The sequence below is a fragment of the Telmatherina bonti genome (genome assembly GCF_933228915.1).
Source record: "Telmatherina bonti genome assembly, chromosome: 15".
Lineage (NCBI taxonomy): Eukaryota > Metazoa > Chordata > Actinopteri > Atheriniformes > Telmatherinidae > Telmatherina > Telmatherina bonti.
Genome location: NC_136613.1, coordinates 5,521,841 through 5,544,451, shown reverse-complemented (window position 1 = coordinate 5,544,451; position 22,611 = coordinate 5,521,841). Strand labels below are relative to the sequence as shown.

Below are 22,611 nucleotides of genomic sequence, written 5' to 3'. Positions count from 1 at the left end.
ACACGGCGAAGCTGCAGCTCGGCGTGGAACGCACCTGAGCCATCTTCCGCCCGTAGAAGAGATTCTCCATGACCAGCAGGTCCAGCTTCTTCTCCGTGTTGTTCTGGGAGTTCTTGTATCCGATCCTGTAGACGCCCAGGATCTTCGCCAGCGCCGTTGGACGCTGTGGAACGAACAAACAGTGGTTATTCAGACAGAGACCCGCGGAGCCCCCACAGGGATCAGGGACCTCCAGATCTGGTCCTGGTCAGCTGCAGGTTTCAGATGTTTCTGCTGCGACATGACAGACTCAAACCACCGAGTCACAAACAGGTTGGAGGACATCTAAAACCTGCAGGTCTGCAGCTGACAAGGAGGTTCCTCATGGATCCCCATCCCAAGACTCAGTCCTGGTCCTGGTCCTCCAGGGCCCGGGATCCTCAATTCTGGTCCTTCAGGGCCTGGGATCCTCAGTCCTGGTCCTCCAGGGCCTGCTGGTGTTCTGCAGGTTCTGGAGGTTTCCCTGCTCCAACACACCTGGTTTAGACCAGATAATCAGCAAATGTGTGCAGATCTAGTCTGAGTCTGAATAAGTTGTGTTTCAGCAGGAAAACCTCTAAAACCTGCAGGAAACTGGCCTTTGAGGACCAGGACTGAGGATCCCTTTCCTAAGTCTTGTAGTTGGTCAGAGGGACCGGCTCTAATCCGGTCTGGAAGACTTAAAAACTATAAAATGATCCGTATGTCAATTTTTACAAACAGAATAAAGGTTTTAGAAATCAGAAACTGATAAACCTGAAATAAGTCCAGGTCTGAAGGTCTTCAGTTTTTCAGCGGGACCTGGTCTCATGTGGTCAGGTTCCCTATGAGGACTGGAACCACCTGGATGCTGTGCTTTACTGGTGTTTTTACCAGTTTATTAGATGCTCAGGTCGTTTCTCTGTATTCCCGTCCTGAAAGACCACGATGGTCTGTTACTTCTTCTCCACATCTGGTCCTCCTCCTCCTCCTTCTTCTTCTTGTCATCTGGTCCTCCTTCTTCGGGTGTTTCTCAATTCAGGGTCTGCACACCTTCAAGTGTGCAGACTGCGTAGGCTACAAAGTGTTCTAAGTGGTCTACGCACACTGAAGTGCGCTGACTGCCAGTAAGATGAGACGGCCTCTCTAGTATACGAGAATTACCCATAGTGCTCCAGTCCTCCGTTGCCTAGCAACTACATACGGCAAGTTTATCTAATTACTGATCCCATTCTTCTACAAAAAGACACAAAAATATTTTTAAACGACAGAAAATGGTGCCAGTAATTAAACTTTGATTTATTTTCATTTTCCTTTGTGTGTAAATGAGCAACATGAGGCGGTTTAGACGAGCTCTCCTCTGGCTGACAGCTCATCCTGTCAAGCTGACGTTAACTTCAGTGGAAAATAATTCCATTAATTGTTAGACACATGTACAGTCATCCTCATATGTATTCATACCCTCCCATTAAGGAAGGAGAAAACAGCTGCCTGGGAAATAAGATGAAACTGACTAAAGTCAGAATAAATAAAAGTTTTATGAAAATCATGACATTTTCTAATTCTGGTTCAATAGAAAGATTTTTTAAACAGCAAATAAATATGATAAAATAACATGTTACATCACTCAAACTAATTAAAAAAAAAAAATCCTTTAATGTTTCCGCTCCAGTCAGGTGTTTTCTGTTCCTCTCAGTCAGACTTCTGCACCTGTTGACAGGTATTTTGTCCCACTGTTCAACAGAAAAGTCTCTAATTTGTCCAGGACACATTTGTTTGTTTGTTTTTTCTTTAACTCAGTTAAATGAAAAAACAGTGTCTTATATCACTGAATTATAATTTAGCACGTTAAATTATTGTTCCTTATTCCAGTCTCCAGTTATCTGAGTGACTGGAATAAATTCAGCCTTTTCTTTAATGAAAGGGGACGAAGACATCTGAGGACAACTGGAATAAAATTCATTTATGGTTATCGGACACAAAGCTTATCTGCTGGGACAAATATGTGTGTTTATACATAAAAATAAATAAATAAATGGTCTTGCTGGTGTGGTACCTACACTGGCACTCTGGAGCGCAATGAATTCTGGGATAGAAGAGGGTGTTAGGATGCATCTCTAGTATCGTTCGCTTTAAGCTCATCTGGAGCCAAACGAAGTGCAGATTTGTAGGGTGGACTGGAAGGAGGCTTTGAATTGAGAAACACCCTTCTTCCTCTTCTCCTGATCAGAAGCTAACAGCAGAACCAGACTGACGTCTCAGAACGTTTCATCTTCATCCAGTCTGGAGTAACACCCCCCCCCGTCTAAACTGGAACCGACGGTTACAGCCTTTCACCATCATCCCTGCCGCCCGGTGCGGTATGAACCATCTAGCACCGGTCTAGGCTCCAGCTGGATGCGACAGCTTCTGATTGGCCAGCTGACCTCCACCGCAGCACACATCAGCCTATCAGATCTGAGTGGTACCTTCTGCTGCACGGCTCCGGTGATGTAGGTGAAGTAGTGCGGCGCGAAGTCCAGGAAGGACTGGACCTCCAGCCGGGGCATCTGCTTCAGGATGAAGCGGTCGTCTGGAAGAGGGAGAGAGGGGCGTTTCAGGGGAAACTGGATCCTCGGCGCCGTTAACGAGGAGCAGCGAGCGCTGACCTTCGGTGGCGTAGAACACGGCGCCGGACTTTCCCCCTCGGGCCTGCCAGTTGACACAGTGCGACAGCGAGCGGACGAAGTCCTCCTCGCTGCTCTCCAGGATGTCCTCGCGCATCTTGTGGAACTCCTCGGCGTAGTAGATCCGACAGTAGAACTTGGCGTTGGCGTCGGAAAACTCTGAGAAGAGAAGAAGCTGCTTCAGAGGTGCGTTCATGAACAGTGGGAAATCTGGATGATGATGGAGAGCGGGTTAGAAACGACTGATTCCAGCATCTTCTCATCTTTTCAGACATCTTTTTCTTCAAGTTCACGTTTATTTATATTTTCTCCAGCAGCAGCTGCTCAAAGTACTGATTTAAAATTAAACACATTAAAAAAATAAATAAAATCTGGACACAAAACAAAAATCTCAAATAAAGGTAAAAATTAAAACACACCAGAAAAAGCTCAGGTATGACCAAATGCCAGTGAAAAGAAGCGGCTTTTAAGGACAGACTTAAAATCAGAGACAGATGGAGCAGCTCTGATGTGAAGAGGAAGGCTGGAGTTTAATCTGGCCGATGGGAGCTGAAGTAAAAGCTGAGAGGACCTAGGAGTCCCGGCTGGATCGTGTTGATGTAACGACGACAGATACGAGGGAGCCAAGCTATTTAAGGCTTTAAAAACAATCAATAAAATCTTGTTCTGGGTCCTAAAACTAACAGGAAACCAGTGCAGAGATGATGTGATCGTAACGTTGTGTTCCTGTAAGAGCTGCAGAGTTACCTGATCAACGTCAAAATAAAGAGAGTTACAGGAATCTAAACAGGACGTAACGAGAAGATGGACTTTTTCCAGTTTGTTCTTCCTCCTTCCTTCCTGTTTCTATTCCTGTACTTTTCTTTTAAAGGCGGTGGCAGCGTGAACCGTCTGGCTTTGTACACACTTCCAAAGATCCAAATAAAAAAAAAAAGGAAAAGATTTAGAAAATTACAAATTATTTATTTTTCTTTAAACAAATTTTTTTCCAGTTAACAGAAAAAAAAACAAAAAAAAAAAGCTAATAAACTTGAAATAAAAATCTATCTGTGTAATAATAATGTATAATAATAATAACCTAACACACTAAAATATCATACAGAACATAACTGAACTTCCAGCAGCCATCTCTCAGAAAAGAAAACAAAAAACACATAAATGGCCTCCACCATTTTATTTCTATTCTCTCTGTTCTGTTTTTTATTTTCCTCGCTGCTCTTCTTCATCTCTTCCTCTCCTTTAATTCCTTCATATTCCTCCATTTCTCTTTCCCAGTTCCTTCCATCCCTCCATCCTAACATCTATCCCGACCGCATCCAGACTCTTTCCTTTCCCGCCAGCTGAGAGAAGAAAGGAGAGAAACTTACGCAGCTCCACGTGAGGATTCAGCGTCTGCTTCTTCTGCTTATCGGCCGCGTCGCCGTCCTCTGAAAGACAGGAAGTGTGAGCGTGGCGGCGGCGCGGCGTGACTACAGCTGTGTTTGACATGGAGACGTACTGAGAGGATCAGCGTCGGCGCTGCTGCGACCCGACTGCGACGACGAGGACTCGCTGGGCCTGGCGGGGCTGCTCTTCACCCGACTCTCTGCAGCGCTGAAACACATGATGTCACACATCGAACCGAGCTCCCGCTGGACACACACAACCGGCTCGGACGCCGTCATGGACAGCGCGCCTCATGGCGCCGGCCAGGATGGAGTCCGTCTCACCTGGTGACCGGAGGAGCCTCGTCCTGTCCCCCGCCGGACGCCTTGGACAGCTCGTCCAACGCCGTTTTGTACTCCTTACAGCTGGGAGACCAACAGAAAACTGGACTTTAATAAAACCAACTTCACACACAGCGGGGATGGTGTGTGTGTGTGTGTGTGTGTGTGTGTGTGTTCTCACCTGAGCGCAAAGGCGATGATGGAACTTGGTTCTCTCTCACACACGGCGATGGGAACCCGCTCGTGTTCATACATCAGGTAATGTTTGTCTGGGTCGCTGTTGGCATGGCAACATACCGTCAGATTCAAAACAAACATGCGGCTGTTTACAAACCTGTTGGTTTTGTTACAGCCTGGTTGTTTACAGACGGACTGGTTGTTTACAGACTGGTTGTTTACAGATGGACTGGTCGTTTACAGACCGACTGGTTGTTTACATACTGGTTGTTTACAGATGGACTGGTTGTTTACAGACGGACTGGTTGTTTACAGACTGGTTGTTTACAGATGGACTGGTTGTTTACAGACTGACTGGTTGTTTACAGACGGACTGGTTGTTTACAGACTGGTTGTTTACAGATGGACTGGTTGTTTACAGACTGACTGGTTGTTTACAGACTGGTTGTTTACAGACGGACTGGTTGTTTACAGACTGGTTGTTTACAGATGGACTGGTTGTTTACAGATGGACTGGTTGTTTACAGACGGACTGGTTGTTTACAGACTGGTTGTTTACAGACTGACTGGTTGTTTACAGACAGACTGGTTGTTTCCAGACTGGTTGTTTACAGACGGACTGGTTGTTTACAGACTGGTTGTTTACAGACAGACTGGTTGTTTACAGACAGACTGGTTGTTTACAGACTGACTGGTTGTTTACAGACCGACTGGTTGTTTACAGACAGACTGGTTGTTTACAGACTGACTGGTTGTTTACAGACCGATTGGTTGTTTACAGACTGGTCGTTTACAGACCGACTGGTTGTTTACAGACTGGTTGTTTACAGACAGCCTGGTTGTTTACAGACAGCCTGGTTGTTTATGGACAGCCTGGTTGTTTATGGACAGCCTGGTTGTTTACAGATGGACTGGTAGTTTACAGACTGACTGGTTGTTTACAGATGGACTGGTTGTTTACAGACTGGTTGTTTACAGACTGACTGGTTGTTTACAGATGGACTGGTTGTTTACAGACTGGTTGTTTACAGACTGACTGGTTGTTTACAGACGGACTGGTTGTTTACAGACTGACTGGTTGTTTACAGACCGATTGGTTGTTTACAGACCGACTGGTTGTTTACAGACTGGTTGTTTACAGACAGCCTGGTTGTTTATGGACAGCCTGGTTGTTTACAGATGGACTGGTAGTTTACAGACTGACTGGTTGTTTACAGATGGACTGGTTGTTTACAGACTGACTGGTTGTTTACAGATGGACTGGTTGTTTACAGACAGACTGGTTGTTTCCAGACTGGTTGTTTACAGACGGACTGGTTGTTTACAGACTGACTGGTTGTTTACAGACCGATTGGTTGTTTACAGACCGATTGGTTGTTTACAGACCGATTGGTTGTTTACAGACTGGTCATTTACAGACCGATTGGTTGTTTACAGACAGACTGGTTGTTTCCAGACTGGTTGTTTACAGACGGACTGGTTGTTTCCAGACTGGTTGTTTACAGACTGACTGGTTGTTTACAGACCGATTGGTTGTTTACAGACCGATTGGTTGTTTACAGACTGGTCATTTACAGACCGACTGGTTGTTTACTGCCTGGTTGGTGTGTGTGCTCCTCTGAGCTCCAGCCGGAGTGTGTTGCTTACAAGGGGAAGGGGATGGGGTTATAGCTGTTTCCAGGCAGGAAGTTGGCGAGGATGGCCTTCATGGTGGATTTCTCCTTCACCTGGCTGTCGGTGGAGCCCAGCAGGTGTCCATCAAACACGTCTGCAAGCAAACGGAACATGCAGAGCAGAGGGAACGTCATGATATGTGTGTGTGTGTGCGTGTATGTGTTTACCTTCCGGGATGCTAACAGAGTCCTGCTCAGTGAAGCTGGGTCCAGATGTGTGCGGTTCGGCTCCGGGGTCTCCCGGTGACGGCAGCAGGGAGGAGGTGGTGGAAGGCAGCGTGTTGAGGTGTCGGTCCTCTGTCAGATAAAAAGTCAGCTTCATGCAGCAGCAACAACCCACAACATGAAATGTCTGTAGCGCTAACGTTGGGAGAAGTCATGAAAACACAGCGAGGAGAGGAGGAGGGGAGGATGTCGCTGCAAACCGAGGAAAATAACTTTTATTCAGAATAAACTCACCTTTCTCACCGTTCTGGACCACAGGCGACGGGTTCCGCGGGGAGGAATCCAGATTACTCTGTTAGAAACGAAACAGACAGAAACCAACAGGATTAGCGGCCTGAGCTACGTTGTAGCATCTCCCTTAGCGCCAGCATCTCCCTTAGCGCCAGCATCTCCCTTAGCGCCAGCATCTCCCTTAGCGCAAGCATCTCCCTTAGCGCCAGCATCTCCCTTAGCGCCAGCATCTCCCTCAGCGCCAGCATCTCCCTCAGCGCCAGCATCTCCCTCAGCGCCAGCATCTCCCTCAGCGCCAGCATCTCCCTTAGCGCCAGCATCTCCATTAGCGCCAGCATCTCCCTTAGCGCCAGCATCTCCATTAGCGCCAGCATCTCCATTAGCGCCAGCATCTCCATTAGCGCCAGCATCTCCCTTAGTGCCAGCATCTCCATTAGCGCCAGCATCTCCCTTAGCGCCAGCATCTCCCTTAGCGCCAGCATCTCCATTAGCGCCAGCATCTCCCTCAGCGCCAGCATCTCCCTCAGCGCCAGCATCTCCCTCAGCGCCAGCATCTCCATTAGCGCCAGCATCTCCCTTAGCGCCAGCATCTCCATTAGCGCCAGCATCTCCATTAGCGCCAGCATCTCCATTAGCGCCAGCATCTCCCTTAGCGCAAGCATCTCCCTTAGCGCAAGCATCTCCCTTAGCGCAAGCATCTCCCTTAGCGCAAGCATCTCCCTTAGCGCAAGCATCTCCCTTAGCGCCAGCATCTCCATTAGCGCCAGCATATCCATTAGCGCCAGTATATCCATTAGCGCCAGCATCTCCCTTAGCGCCAGCATCTCCCTTAGCGCCAGCATCTCCCTTAGCGCCAGCATCTCCATTAGCGCCAGCATCTCCATTAGCGCCAGCATCTCCCTTAGTGCCAGCATCTCCATTAGCGCCAGCATCTCCCTTAGCGCCAGCATCTCCCTTAGCGCCAGCATCTCCATTAGCGCCAGCATCTCCCTCAGCGCCAGCATCTCCCTCAGCGCCAGCATCTCCCTCAGCGCCAGCATCTCCATTAGCGCCAGCATCTCCCTTAGCGCCAGCATCTCCATTAGCGCCAGCATCTCCATTAGCGCCAGCATCTCCCTTAGCGCCAGCATCTCCCTTAGCGCCAGCATCTCCATTAGCGCCAGCATCTCCATTAGCGCCAGCATCTCCCTCAGCGCCAGCATCTCCCTCAGCGCCAGCATCTCCCTCAGCGCCAGCATCTCCCTTAGCGCCAGCATCTCCATTAGCGCCAGCATCTCCCTTAGCGCCAGCATCTCCATTAGCGCCAGCATCTCCATTAGCGCCAGCATCTCCATTAGCGCCAGCATCTCCATTAGCGCCAGCATCTCCCTTAGTGCCAGCATCTCCATTAGCGCCAGCATCTCCCTTAGCGCCAGCATCTCCATTAGCGCCAGCATCTCCCTCAGCGCCAGCATCTCCCTCAGCGCCAGCATCTCCCTCAGCGCCAGCATCTCCCTCAGCGCCAGCATCTCCCTCAGCGCCAGCATCTCCCTCAGCGCCAGCATCTCCATTAGCGCCAGCATCTCCCTTAGCGCCAGCATCTCCATTAGCGCCAGCATCTCCATTAGCGCCAGCATCTCCATTAGCGCCAGCATCTCCCTTAGCGCAAGCATCTCCCTTAGCGCAAGCATCTCCCTTAGCGCAAGCATCTCCCTTAGCGCCAGCATCTCCATTAGCGCCAGCATATCCATTAGCGCCAGTATATCCATTAGCGCCAGCATCTCCCTTAGCGCCAGCATCTCCCTTAGCGCCAGCATCTCCATTAACGCCAGCATCTCCATTAGCGCCAGCATCTCCCTTAGTGCCAGCATCTCCCTTAGTGCCAGCATCTCCATTAGCGCCAGCATCTCCCTTAGCGCCAGCATCTCCATTAGCGCCAGCATCTCCATTAGCGCCAGCATCTCCCTCAGCGCCAGCATCTCCCTCAGCGCCAGCATCTCCATTAGCGCCAGCATCTCCATTAGCGCCAGCATCTCCATTAGCGCCAGCATCTCCATTAGCGCCAGCATCTCCATTAGCGCCAGCATCTCCCTTAGCGCAAGCATCTCCCTTAGCGCAAGCATCTCCCTTAGCGCAAGCATCTCCCTTAGCGCAAGCATCTCCCTTAGCGCCAGCATCTCCATTAGCGCCAGCATATCCATTAGCGCCAGCATATCCATTAGCGCCAGCATCTCCCTTAGCGCCAGCATCTCCCTTAGCGCCAGCATCTCCATTAGCGCCAGCATCTCCATTAGCGCCAGCATCTCCCTTAGCGCAAGCATCTCCCTTAGCGCAAGCATCTCCCTTAGCGCAAGCATCTCCCTTAGCGCCAGCATCTCCCTTAGCGCCAGCATCTCCCTTAGCGCCAGCATCTCCATTAGCGCCAGCATCTCCCTTAGCGCAAGCATCTCCCTTAGCGCCAGCATCTCCTTTAGCGCCAGTATATCCATTAGCGCCAGCATCTCCATTAGCGCCAGCATCTTCTAGATCTGAGCGAGCCGACGTAAAATGTGAAGAAAAAATTACATATTTTAAAGATTAAATAAGATTTTCAGACTAAAAAAGTTGGAAAAACACATAAAAAATAAATAAAATATATTCTTTTATAAATGCTGAATTTTTATGTCAGTTTCTTAAATTTACCTAAAATAGTTCAACATTTGATCCAAACGGCAAAAAATGTTTTTTGATGCCACGTTCATCTTATCATTAATAGATGTATTTTTTTATGTCAAGTTTTCATTCTGAGCTTCTAGACATTTTTTTTTATTTGTCCAAAAGATTGCAGCCGTTTTTAGTTCACATCAAATCACGAATATGGGAATTATTTTAGTGTTTTGTCCACAGACCGTATATGAAAGATGGACGGAGCCTCCGGCGGTTAAAAGTAAAGCCTATGCAGAAGTGTATAAAACTGCAGTTCCCCCTTCATCCACTAGGGGCTGCAGAACAGAGCAAATCTCCATAGACTCCCATGTTAAAGAGACCAACTTCACAGCAGAAATAAACATGTTTACAGCAGGAATAAACATGTTTACAGCCTGGTTCAAAAATCCATTTTAGGTTTAACAGGTCAGGTTTACCTTCATGACAACTGTGGGGGGATTGGATTTTTTTTCTAACTCGCCCGTTTAAAAGTAATTCAATCTCAAAATTTTGTATATTTAGGGGCGTGTCCTTTTGATTGACAGGTATCCAATCTCTCACTTCAAGTCAGAAGAACGTAGAACAACCGCGGTTTTTAGCCAGTTAACAACGTGACTTAGCTCGGAGTTCACTCTATGTCAATCATCCACCATGACGCTCACAGCCCCCCTCTCAGCTCCACCTCTTTTCCCATATTTGTATTTTCCGGGCGAGACGACGAGCATGACGCTGTCAAGGAACCGCCCACCGAGCTTCAATTCAGCTCTTCAGAAACCTACGGGTGACGTCACGGAGGCTCCGCCCATCTTTTATATACAGTCTATGCTTTTTTTCCTACAAATTATGACTATTTTTATGTACATTTTAAACTGAAGCTGTTAAAAAAACCCAATCATTTAAAGGGAAATGAAATAATATCTGATATTAGACACGGTGATATTTCTGACTTCAGGGTTAAATGTGAGTTCTTTAAAGACTCTTTGGTTCGACGTCTCGTGTCAGCTGATGAAGGAAGCTCAACAGAAGCAGAAGCAACCAGACAAACGATGAAAACCCCATCCTGCAGCCTCTCTGATGGTCCACCGGACCAACCGAGAGTTGGGACGGTGTCGCTGACCTTGCTGTCCTCGCTGGCGGGCGGTCTGTGCCTGCCTGGACTCGGCGGGACGGAGAGACGCTTCCTGCCTTTTTCCTGCTGAAACAAGTCCTGAAGTCTGAAAGAACAAGCGACAGGTTAAACAACAGAGTGGACGAAACATCTGGATCGTGGACTCCGCGGTTCTGACCTGCTGTTCCAGGACTGCAGCATCTCACACAGACTCTGCTTCTTCGCCACCAGCGACTCCAGGATGGCCTGAAGCTGCTGAGGAGAATCCACTCCGCAGGCCTGCAGTCGGCCCTGAAGCTTGTCCGTCCAGCTGCGAAGCTCCGCCTCCTCCATCTGAACACACACACACACACACACACACACACACACACACAGCGTGAGCCCGCCGGACCACCGCCGACAGCAACGGAGGGACGAGCAACACCTACGTCTTTCTGAGCGAACAGGTCCTCCATCTTCTCCTCCCGGGTCTTACTGAAGGTGTCGGTCTTCAGAGAGGTGAGGCGGTCGTCGATGGCCAGGTAGACCTGGGTCACCCTGCGGAGCGAGGAGAGACCGGATCAGAACATCCTGCTGAGGATTCTGCTGGCGGTTCTGCTGCAAGTGTGCCGGTTTACTTCAGAGAGAAGTCCTTCAGGTCCTGCTGCAGGTTGGCTTTGGAGGGACCCAGGTTCCTGATGAAGATCTTGGGACGAGGAAGACAGATCTCCAGCAGCCGTACAGACGTGTAGCTGAGGACACGGAGACATCCGGAAGGTCAACAGCCGCCTGTCCGGTTCCAGTCCGGCTCGGAAAGCCGCTTTGGGAGTTATGGACCGAAGACCCCGATCGGACCGAGACCCCGATCGAACCGAGACCCCGATCGGACCCAGTCCCCGATCGGACCGAGACCCCGATCGGACCCAGTCCCCGATCGGACCCAGTCCCCGATCGGACCGAGACCCCGATCGGACCCAGTCCCCGATCGGACCGAGACCCCGATCGAACCGAGACCCCGATCGGACCCAGTCCCCGATCGGACCGAGACCCCGATCGGACCCAGTCCCCGATCGGACCGAGACCACGATCGGACCCAGTCCCCGATCGGACCGAGACCCCGATCGGACCCAGTCCCCGATCGGACCCAGTCCCCGATCGGACCGAGACCCCCCTGATCGGACCCAGTCCCCGATCGGACCCAGTCCCCGATCGGACCGAGACCCCCCTGATCGGACCCAGTCCCCGATCGGACCGAGACCCCGATCGGACCCAGTCCCCGATCGGACCGAGACCCCAATCGGACCCAGTCCCCGATCGGACCCAGTCCCTGATCGGACCCAGTCCCTGATCGGACCGAGTCTAGCGGACTACTCTGATGCACCCTTAGAGACCTTTTAAGACCACTATGAATGAAAGTTTGGACCAACACGACGTTTCACCAGAAACGTTCTCAGACAATTTTTCCAACTTTAATCCATTTAGTTATGAAAGAAAATTAAATCCTACTTTTAGCACCGCTGCTGAAAACATGGCCGTAAACCGGGCCGACGTCCCGCCTGCAGGTCTCACAGGTCTTCACCAACACCGCTAGCTTTCTGATCTGGGAACAGTTTTACCAGACGAAGCGATCTCTGTCTCTCCAGCTGGGAATTCGTCAGATTCCACATTTAGAGACGGCCGCGCTGTTCGTGTCCATGAACCTCCTCGCATAAACATCAGTGTGTTTTAAACCGAAAACGTCGTGGTGGGCTTGTTCGTAAAAACAAATCATCACCGCCTAAACTGTCAGGTGTTCTCAAGACTTGGTGGCTTTCTGCTTTTATACGACATTTATAGACCCTAACTGATCAACTGGAACAGCAGCTACTGTCTACCGAACGCTTTCAACGCATCATGAGTCCGCCAACAAACAACAGAACCATCTGATTACGTCGTTTTCATGAAAACTACTGGAGAGTTTTACGTGTAAATACGATGTTTCTGTTTCTGAAACAGAGCAAAGCAACATCTGCAAGAATAAAAGCAAGAATAATACAACGACTACACTAAATATAATTGATGAAAATCTGTCCGTTTTTCAGCTTTTTTTAACGTCTTTCCATTTAAAATGTTTCATTTTCGGCCTTTTTGGAGTTTTTAAGGAACCCAGTTCAGCTCAGCGGGGTGAACCGACCTGAAAGAAGCCACCATCTGGTTGTAGGAGAAGTACTGGTGGTAGTCCTTGTGGATGGAGTGTCCGCAGGGCTCTGCGTTGGCCCGTCTGGTGTACTGGTGGCCGTAGAAGCGAAGCTCCAGATATTTGGCAAAAGACATGGACCATGAGTCGTTGGAGAGCGGCACCACAGGGGTCACCTGCAGAAAGGTCATGCAACAGTTCACCATCATCGGATGAGGAAGGAGCCTTTAGTCCCATCTAACGGCGTGTTTCCGACTTATGACGAACGTCTGAATACGAAGTCACAAAACCTGCGGAAAGATCCGGATGAAGGGAACGGGGAAACGGAGTCAACTCTGACCTGTTTGCAGATGCGACACCAGGAGTAGTTGAGGATGGTGTGCTGATAACCGGGGACGGGGGAATCCAGCTCCTTCAGCACGATCTGCACGCAGCCGCTGCCGTGCACGAAGCGGCGGATGTGGTGCACCATGGGAGTCTCGCAGAACATGCTGGGGCACTGATAGGACGGCCTGCGGGACAAAGACGCTGAAGCACGGCGACATACTGCAAGCTGCTGCTGCTGCTGGTTGGAACCAGTCTCACCTGAAACAGTAGCGCTCCAGGAAGACTCCCAGAGACAGGTCGTTCTTCCCGTAAAACTCCATGGTGACGATCCTGTGAACACCAGTCTCATTTAGTGGGCAGAAGTCATGAATATAGAACTATAATCTATACCGGGTCAGTGACAATTCTAATGGCTGCATTATTTTCATATGAACGCACACGTAGCAACACGTTAATCAGCTGGTTCAGATCGGATGTTCTTTGGATTGAAACGCGCCGTGGCATGGATTTTTTAGGGGAGTTTTAATATCTTTGGCCAAAATAACACATTTGATGAATGGGAAGAGGAGTGGAGAGGCGTTACGGGGCGTCACCGTAGCAACGCGTTAATCAGCTAATTCAGATCAGCTGTCTTTCAACAGGTGAATGAGAGAAGCGCCGTAGCTTGAGAGCGGTTTTTTGGCATAAAACGTACATCGAGGCCGACGTAAAATAGTTCCTATACTTATATTTAGCAAGTTTTGTAAAAGAGAACTACAAATTTGTAATAAAATGTTTACTGTGTGGGACGATGGTGGTATAAGCGAATTAAACAACTCAGATCCGTGCATTAGACTTTGCTGCGTGTCACGGTGTTCTAGACTCCACGTTGTGCATTATAACCGTTTAATGCACGGCTCCCCGTTGTTCAGTCCTTACATATCTACTAGTTATTTAGCAAAAGAAAGGAATAAGGATCATTAATGAAGGCGACATCTAAAACACACAGTTATGAGTCAAAGTTCACAGACATTGTGGAATTTCTGACAGCATGAAACCTATTTAAAGCAAAACATTCAAACTTTATCCATCGGGAGGGAAGGGGTTATAATTTAATCATGAAACACAGTAGGTACGTAGAACAAGGAGAGCGTTTTGTATTTCACAGTTAAATTGTGGAAAAGCTTGGAGGGGATGCTCAGGGAACGTCCGAATATAAAGAGACAATTTTTACAAGATATATAAATGAAGAAGGTGTGTGTTTTATCTTTGGTTATGAGTGTGTTATAATGTTATAGAATATTGTTGCTATTATTAAGGACAATGATAAGACATTAGAAGTATCATTATATTGATAGGAAGATAAGACATGTATTATTAATGATTCATTAGGAGTGGGGTGGGATAAGTAAGAAGAGTTTACTTCCTCACACTGCTTTTCGGATAAATAAAAACAATCTGCAGTTATGTTTGCTTTATCTATGCATTACTATTTCTGTTTATTACTGTATGACTATTCATTCATTCATTTTCCTAACCGCTTTATCCTCTGAAGGGTGGCAGTGAAGCTGGAGCCTATCGGAGCAGTCTTAGGGTGAAAGGCAGGGTACACCATCACAATGTATAACTATTATTTGTCTTTTACATGTTCAAAATAAACTCAAATTCAATTTAATTCAATTAAAAAAAACACACACGTCAGATACACTCTGTTTTAAAGAGGGGGGTTGAGCTGATTCACTATTTAATCGATACAACACGTGTCAATTGTATTACGATTCATAAATGTTAAAAAATGATTATTTTTTCATCAAATTAAATGATATAAAACGCAGTTTTAATGTGACCCACCTCATCGGGTCTGAAGGCTAACGTTTGGAAACATTTTGGTTTTTATGGACATGAGACTTCCTGCGTATGGAAGCTGTTTAAAGCCAAAATAAAGTCTAATAATAAAACTCCAAACACGATACAGCAGCTCCGTTCAGCCCAGTTAGAGGAACCGCTTGTTGCTAGCTGCCGCTAACACATTTATCCTGAAGGTTCCAGGGAAACAATTTCAGACAATATAAAATGTTTTCCTCATGAATAAAACAGTAGAGATCAATTTTAGTAACTTGAATAAAAGATAAAGAAGCAACAAAGTGAGAAAAAAAACATCAAAGTGGAAAAAAGATGCATAAAAATCCTCAAATCTCTAAATTTCTACGTTTTGTTTTTAATGCAGTTTAATGGGCAGATGTGTGCATGTGCGGGGTTTACCAGGGGCTGACGCAGGGGTTGGGCGCGTTGTTGGACTGAAGCGACGAGCTGCTGAACAGAACGCACAGCCTCTGGTGGTTGACCGGGTTCAGACAGTCCAGCTGAGGACAACAACAGCAGACGTCTGATGAGGTCAGGAGGAGCAGATCCGGTCACGTCCCAGCACTTACACTGGGATCCCTGACTGGTTTCAACTTCCTGTCACTGGTTTCTAAACCAGTCTCTGTTCTGCAGAACTTCTGCTGTTAGAAGGATCCACGTAGATTCTCCACCTCCCAGTCGGATCCACATCCGTACGATGAAGAGCGAGAAGAAATGATGAGGAGGATGGCAGAGAGAAGAACAGGAGGAAGAGGAGGAAGACAGGAAGGAGAGAGAGATGATGAAGAGGAGGAGGAGGAAGGGGAAGGAGAGAGAGATGATGAAGAGGAGGAGGAGGAAGGGGAAGGAGAGAGAGATGATGAAGAGGAGGAGGAGGAAGGGGAAGGAGAGAGAGATGATGAAGAGGAGGAGGAGGAAGGGGAAGGAGAGAGATGATGAAGAGGAGGAGGAAGGGGAAGGAGAGAGATGATGAAGAGGAGGAGGAGGAAGGGGAAGGAGAGAGATGATGAAGAGGAGGAGGAGGAAGGGGAAGGAGAGAGATGATGAAGAGGAGGAGGAGGAAGGGGAAGGAGAGAGATGATGAAGAGGAGGAGGAGGAAGACAGGAAGGAGAGAGAGATGATGAAGAGGAGGAGGAGGAAGGGGAAGGAGAGAGAGATGATGAAGAGGAGGAGGAGGAAGGGGAAGGAGAGAGAGATGATGAAGAGGAGGAGGAGGAAGGGGAAGGAGAGAGATGATGAAGAGGAGGAGGAAGGGGAAGGAGAGAGATGATGAAGAGGAGGAGGAGGAAGGGGAAGGAGAGAGATGATGAAGAGGAGGAGGAGGAAGGGGAAGGAGAGAGATGATGAAGAGGAGGAGGAGGAAGGGGAAGGAGAGAGATGATGAAGAGGAGGAGGAGGAAGGGGAAGGAGAGAGATGATGAAGAGGAGGAGGAAGGGGAAGGAGAGAGATGATGAAGAGGAGGAGGAGGAAGGGGAAGGAGAGAGATGATGAAGAGGAGGAGGAGGAAGGGGAAGGAGAGAGATGATGAAGAGGAGGAGGAGGAAGACAGGAAGGAGAGAGAGATGATGAAGAGGAGGAGGAGGAAGGGGAAGGAGAGAGAGATGATGAAGAGGAGGAGGAGGAAGGGGAAGGAGAGAGAGATGATGAAGAGGAGGAGGAGGAAGGGGAAGGAGAGAGATGATGAAGAGGAGGAGGAAGGGGAAGGAGAGAGATGATGAAGAGGAGGAGGAGGAAGGGGAAGGAGAGAGATGATGAAGAGGAGGAGGAGGAAGGGGAAGGAGAGAGATGATGAAGAGGAGGAGGAGGAAGGGGAAGGAGAGAGATGATGAAGAGGAGGAGGAGGAAGGGGAAGGAGAGAGATGATGAAGAGGAGGAGGAAGGGGAAGGAGAGAGATGATGAAGAGGAGGAGGAGGAAGGGGAAGGAGAGAGAGATGATGAAGAGGAGGAGGAGGAAGGGGAAGGAGAGAGAGATGATGAAGAGGAGGAGGAGGAAGGGGAAGGAGAGAGATGATGAAGAGGAGGAGGAGGAAGGGGAAGGAGAGAGATGATGAAGAGGAGGAGGAGGAAGGGGAAGGAGAGAGATGATGAAGAGGAGGAGGAGGAAGGGGAAGGAGAGAGATGATGAAGAGGAGGAGGAGGAGGAAGGGGAAGGAGAGAGATGATGAAGAGGAGGAGGAGAAAGGGGAAGGAGAGAGATGATGAAGAGGAGGAGGAGGAAGGGGAAGGAGAGAGATGATGAAGAGGAGGAGGAGGAAGGGGAAGGAGAGAGATGATGAAGAGGAGGAGGAGGAAGCTCCACGTTATCCATCTTTTCATCCCTCCTTCTATACGTCTCTCCCTCACCCATTCCTCCCTCCTCCACTCGACCGTACCCCCCCCCCCCCCCCCCCCCCCCCCCCCCCCCGGGTGTGAGGCGTCGCTGGATTTATTTCTTCACCTTCGGCGTCCAGCTGACGTCGTTCTGTTTGCTGGTCTTCTCCTCCTCGCTGTCGGCCTTCACCGGCGGTCTGACGGGACCGTCCGCCGCTCGGCCCGGCGCGCCGGCGGCCGGACCGGGTCCGGCGGCGCCGAAGGGGTCGGCGGGTTCTTTCTGCCGGATGCGGCCGCCGCTGGCCCTGTAGTCCGCCAGCATCCGGGCCAGGTCCTGGCTGCCGGTCAGCTGCTCCACCATGCGGGTCCTGGTGAGCCGGTGGGAGGGCAGGACGTCGACGGGCCTCGGCTGGGCGGCACCGTTGGTCTGTCCGTTGGCCAGAAACGAAGGCGTGGCGTCTTTGAGCAGCTGCCGTTTTCTGCGTCCGTCCAGCTCCTTCAGGTCCTTGTTGAGGAGCGGAGACAAATAAACCTGCAGAGGAAGGAAGGAGGTGAAGCGGGGAGGCGCAGGCGAAGCGGAGGAGCGGCGTGGAAGCAGGTACCTGTTCGGGGAAGTAGTCCCTGCTGGGGCAGCGCATGCCTGCAGGCGTCAGCAGGAACGGCTCCTTGAAGCTGATGAAGGGCGAGATGCAGAGGATGATGTCCTTCAGCTCCTGCTTGAAGACGCCGGAGATGGACTTCAGGCGGTCGTCGGAGGAGGCCACCTGCTCCGCCACGAACATCCCCGTGTCGTCCTGCAGCGGGTCTCGGAACAGCTTGGGCGTCTCCGGTCGCTCGCCGTCCTCCAAGCCGAGCGCCTCCCCCGCCGATGTCCCGATCAAAGTGTCCGAGCCCAGCTCCTGGTCCTCCTCCAGGAGAAAGGGAGGAGACATGGAGAGAGGCGGAGCAGGAGGGCTGGAGAGCGGCGAGGAGGTCCTGGTCTCCGTGTTCTCGGCGTCCTCCTCCTGCAGAACATCCGCATCTCCGTTTCCGGACTCCGGCGGAGCCGCTTTGTCTTGCGGATCTTCTTGTAACGTGGAGTCATCGCTCACGGCGGTTCTGTCCGGGTCGTCTGCGTCCGCCTCCTCCGCAGCGCCGCCCTCCAGCAGGCACGGGAAGGAGCTGCTCTGAGGGAGGCTGGGCGGCATGGCGAACTCGTCCATGAGGAAGGAGATCTCCAGCTGCGAGTGGTACGCCACGCACACCATCAGCATGATGATGTCCTTCACCCGGGCCAGCTCGTAGTCCGACGCCCCGCGCAGCTGGATGGAGCAGCCCAGGTGGGAAGGGCAGCCCTCGAAGAACATCAGAGTCTTCACCTCGTCTGAAACACGACAGAAACACGTCACATCACAGCATCATCAGGGGGAGGAGCTATCGTCCGCGTCTTACTGTTCGCCAGCGTGAAGGGCTGCATGTAGAACTTGTGGCAGGTTCCCAGCCGGGGTTTCGTGAGGAGCTGGTCCATGGACATCACCAGGTCCCCCTGAGTCATGTGACTCACTCGGTCCAAGACTTGCTGCCATGAGAAACCACCAATCATTAACCTTTCAAACGGACACACAGGCTCCTCCCCCTCCCTCTCCACTGTGCTTCAGCTCTGCTTCCAAAGCCACGCCCTCGCAGAGTGCTAGTAACCATAGCAACTGAAGCTGTGGCAGTCTGATTGGCCGATTCTCTCCAGGCACAGTGGATTTGTACGAATCGGACGAGATCAACAGGAAGTGGTTCCTGATCAGATGGAAACCACTGACGAGATGAAGTTCCAGATAAAGTTTCCTTCATAAAGACATCGTTTATACAGTAACTGGATGTTTTCTCACAACGACATGCTGCAGCGCTGCATCACTCACCGCTTTCACGTTGATGACCAGCGTGATGCCGTGCTCCAGCAGCATGTCCTGGGCGATCCGCGACACCGTCTTCTCCACCAACACCAGGTTTGGTCGCACGTCCACGATGCGCTGCACGTAGTTCTTCAGGAACTCTCGCTCCTGAAGCAGAGATCAACCCCGGTCAGTTTAAAGGCGCTAAACCTGCCGTTCTCTCCGAGCGACTTCCTCACCTGCAGCACGATGGGCTCGATGCAGGTGAACTTGGTCTCCTCCCTGTACAGGTACTCTATGGAGCACTTCAGCAGCAGGATCTTTGGGTTCTTTATGTAGGAGTTCATCTGATTCCAGGTCAGATTTACAGTTAAAAGTCATCATTTGTAAACAAGCTGCTCAGTAAACATTTACCAGACAACCGGAACTTTACTGATGAGTCTGAAGAGGTGAACAACGTGGAAACGACCGTCATGTTTAGGACTTAAAGTAGATTCAGACTCCTGGTCACCTGAACGCCAACAATCAGACAGAAAGAACACTTTACCTTCTTGTGAGCGATGTTCTTGGTGCACACAAAGCCGTTCACCATCATGGAGTCAAACTTTCTTCCTCCTGAAATCTGAACCACAAACAAAGACCCGGATCAGAGGTCTGGTCGGCTTTATCTCACCTCCACGCGGGGAGAGGCAGCGTCTCACCTTCTTAATGTGGACCAGCTGGCGGATGTCCATGTCGTCGTCACAGTTGCGAACGTCGGGCCGAACGGTCTGCACGACCTGCCGGACCACGGGGACGATGATGTCCCTCCAGGACAGGGACAAAGACTCGCTGTAGAGCAGCTGCTGCAGCAGCGCCATCATGTGGCTGTGGTTGGCCGAGCTGACGGGAGACGGAGTATTCCTGTTTAAAACCTGCTTTTGACTTTAAAGAGAAAAGTTGAACCGATCTGAAAACGTTTCTCTTCCATGTGTCTGACTTCTTGTTAAAAAGCTCCTAAACTGCTTATTTACAGGTAAATTACTTCATTCCTGAGTCGACTAAAACATGTTTACATGCTGAAATGTTGCTCCATGCAGCTTTACGTTCATAAAATACAACAGAAACGTCTGCAATCCGCCAGCGACAAGTTTATTTAAACACCAGAACAACGACATTCAGTTTCTAGAATATCCAGTAGCATCGGTCTGGAAGATTCTGCAACCAGCAGATGAACTGGTGACGGGTGAGGGTGTCAAGGTTGGGTATAAAAGCAGCCAGACCAGAGGTTTTGGGCACCTTCACATCAGTTTTTTTTTTTTAACTGAATCCAAGTCCGTTTGCTCGGAAAGTCAGCTTCGTTTGGTTCTCTGTTCGTTTCAAGCGGACCAAATATAGGAAGCGGACTACAAACCAAGTAACTCCTGCATGTGTCGTAGCGTTGCATTGTGGGTAAATCAATGGCGTTAAGGGTCCTCTGCCTCATCTGGTGTTCATACTGCGTCCATTGTTGCAGTGGATTTCTGCAGTATACTTGCATAAGACACAATAAAAACCCAAAACAGCCATAGTTTGGTCTCCATGTTTAACTGGCAGGTGGAGGAAACACATAGACTGTATATAAAAAGATGGGCAGAGCCTCCGTGACGTCACCCGTAGGTTTCTGAAGAGCTAAATTGAAGCTCGGTGGGCGGTTCCTACCGTCGCCATCTTGGCAGGGTCATGCGTGTCGTCTCGCCCAGAAAATACAAATATGGGCAAAGAGGTGGAGCTGAGAGGGGGGCTGTGAGCATCATGGTGGATGATTGACATCGAGCGAACTCCGAGCTGCCTGTAGCTAAGAGCTAACCGAGCTAACCCGGAGACAACAGGAACTAACCAGCTAACGGAGGTAAGCAGGCTAAAGCTAAGTCACGTTGTTAACCGGCTAAAAACCGCGGTTGTTCTACGTTCTTCTGACTTGAAGCAGGAGATCGGGTACCTGTCAATCAAAAGGACACGCCCCTAAATATGACGAACTTCGATATTAAATTACTTTTAAACGGGCGAGTTAGAAAAAAAATTTACTCCCCCCACAGTTGTTATGAAGGTAAACCTGATCCGTTAAATCTAAAATGGATTTTTGAACCAGGATGTAAACATGTTTATTTCTGCTGTAAACATGTTTATTCCTGCTGAAAACATGTTTATTTCTGCTGTAAACATGTTTATTCCTGCTGTAAACATGTTTATTTCTGCTGTGAAGTTGGTCTTTTTAACATGGGAGTCTATGGGGATTTGCTCTGTTTTGCAGCCCCTAGTGGATGAAGGGGGAACTGCAGTTTTATGCACTTCTGCATCGGCTTTACTTTTTACCGCTGGAGGTTGCCGCTTGAGTTTTCTTCTTCACGCCGGTCTTGTCCTCTCTTCTGCTAAATGCTAGTGCAGCGCCACCTCTGGTGGGAATGTGAATATATTATTCTAATGGTTTGTCGGGTTTGACCAAAGTGCAGCGTGAACACGATCTTGGTCCGCATGGATACACCCCCCTACAGCTGATCTGAGTCCCCAACCTAGCGGGTCTAGCAGACTGTCCTGATGGAAATGCACGTTTAGTCTTTCTGACAAAGATTGTCATGTTTCACCAGTTTGGTCCGAGTTCCATCAGAGAGTCATCAATAAGTTGAACATATTTCTGAATGACAGACTGAAGAACTTCTGGCATCTAGAGATCAGAATGTTGGGAGAAACTTCAGGAAATCCCAGAATGTAAAGGACAAGGACAGAAACCGCTGTTGGATCGGTCGGACTTCTGGTCCTCAGGCCGGACATCACGAGTGAGAACCAGAAGAACCACTGCGACTCGGCAGTCTACCACTGGATCCAGAACCGGGATCGCCATGGTAACATGTCTACTAGCAGGTGAAGTCGTGTGTAGCATCGCTAACGTCATCTTCAGTGTTTGATATGTGAAAATCAGAATAATCGGATTGAAACGGCAGCTGTTTAAACCGGTCAAACGTCTGATTGGTTCTGTTTTTACTCGTTTTCCGTGAAGGATCTTCAGCTTCCAGTCTGAACAGATCATACAGACCACATGACCACTCACAGCAGCCTCTCCATGGCCTTCTTCTCGCCGTTCTCCTCGCGGAGCTGATCCAGAGAGCTGTGGTGCCAGCCCAGCGGCGTGAACAGCATGTCTTTGGCTTTCTCCTCCACACGCCGGTTGAACAGAGACTCTGCAGCGGGACAAAGACAGGCAGGTCCGTTTACCGAGCCAGGTTCCTCACTGTGGTTAAGCCAACGAGGAAGTGCAGAGTTCCTACCTATGATGAAGGCGTCACTGATGACAATGTTCTGTCCTCCATCCTCAGAGAAGAGAGTTTCTGCTGAGAGTCGAGACCAATTGTAGTCATACAGGACTGAATTATGACAAACTGATCATTTAAAAGCTTAAATCTGAACTTTTCGTTAAGAAAAGTCACATTTCTATTCATTCAGATCTTTCTATGAGCTTTGAGGTTAATAAAGAATCACTGACAGCTAAAAAAATGTTATAAAATGATAAACAGATGTGTGAAAAACTCTTAAACATCATGAAACTGATCAGACTGAAATAAATAAAACCAACTGTTGCATCAGTAGTGAAACATACCGAACCTCTTAACACGTTTTTATTCATCCAGCTGCTTTTTAACGTCCCT

At 49.4% G+C, this 22,611-nt stretch overlaps 1 protein-coding gene across 5 annotated transcripts in view; it reads right to left on the bottom strand.

Moving 5' to 3' along the window:
• pikfyve (phosphoinositide kinase, FYVE finger containing) overlaps positions 1–22,611 on the bottom strand; it is a 49,403-nt gene that overhangs the window by 2,118 nt on the left and 24,674 nt on the right. For 3 of the 5 annotated variants that reach the window (XM_079254864.1, XM_079254865.1, XM_079254867.1), the window contains 27 exons: positions 22,234–22,296; positions 22,017–22,146; positions 19,651–19,831; positions 19,497–19,571; positions 19,189–19,296; positions 18,977–19,117; positions 18,516–18,642; positions 17,687–18,447; positions 17,212–17,616; positions 15,171–15,271; positions 13,188–13,259; positions 12,943–13,114; positions 12,600–12,778; positions 11,065–11,178; positions 10,876–10,984; positions 10,626–10,780; positions 10,457–10,553; positions 6,679–6,736; positions 6,388–6,516; positions 6,194–6,314; positions 4,551–4,646; positions 4,373–4,453; positions 4,162–4,256; positions 4,031–4,090; positions 2,646–2,822; positions 2,466–2,569; positions 35–163 (listed from right to left, as the gene is read on the bottom strand). In XM_079254864.1, the coding sequence (XP_079110990.1) occupies positions 35–163; positions 2,466–2,569; positions 2,646–2,822; positions 4,031–4,090; positions 4,162–4,256; positions 4,373–4,453; positions 4,551–4,646; positions 6,194–6,314; positions 6,388–6,516; positions 6,679–6,736; positions 10,457–10,553; positions 10,626–10,780; positions 10,876–10,984; positions 11,065–11,178; positions 12,600–12,778; positions 12,943–13,114; positions 13,188–13,259; positions 15,171–15,271; positions 17,212–17,616; positions 17,687–18,447; positions 18,516–18,642; positions 18,977–19,117; positions 19,189–19,296; positions 19,497–19,571; positions 19,651–19,831; positions 22,017–22,146; positions 22,234–22,296 (4,040 nt within the window). The remainder of the gene's footprint in view (positions 1–34; positions 164–2,465; positions 2,570–2,645; positions 2,823–4,030; positions 4,091–4,161; positions 4,257–4,372; positions 4,454–4,550; positions 4,647–6,193; positions 6,315–6,387; positions 6,517–6,678; positions 6,737–10,456; positions 10,554–10,625; positions 10,781–10,875; positions 10,985–11,064; positions 11,179–12,599; positions 12,779–12,942; positions 13,115–13,187; positions 13,260–15,170; positions 15,272–17,211; positions 17,617–17,686; positions 18,448–18,515; positions 18,643–18,976; positions 19,118–19,188; positions 19,297–19,496; positions 19,572–19,650; positions 19,832–22,016; positions 22,147–22,233; positions 22,297–22,611) is intronic. The other 2 variants (XM_079254866.1, XM_079254868.1) reach the window with 1 other exon arrangement.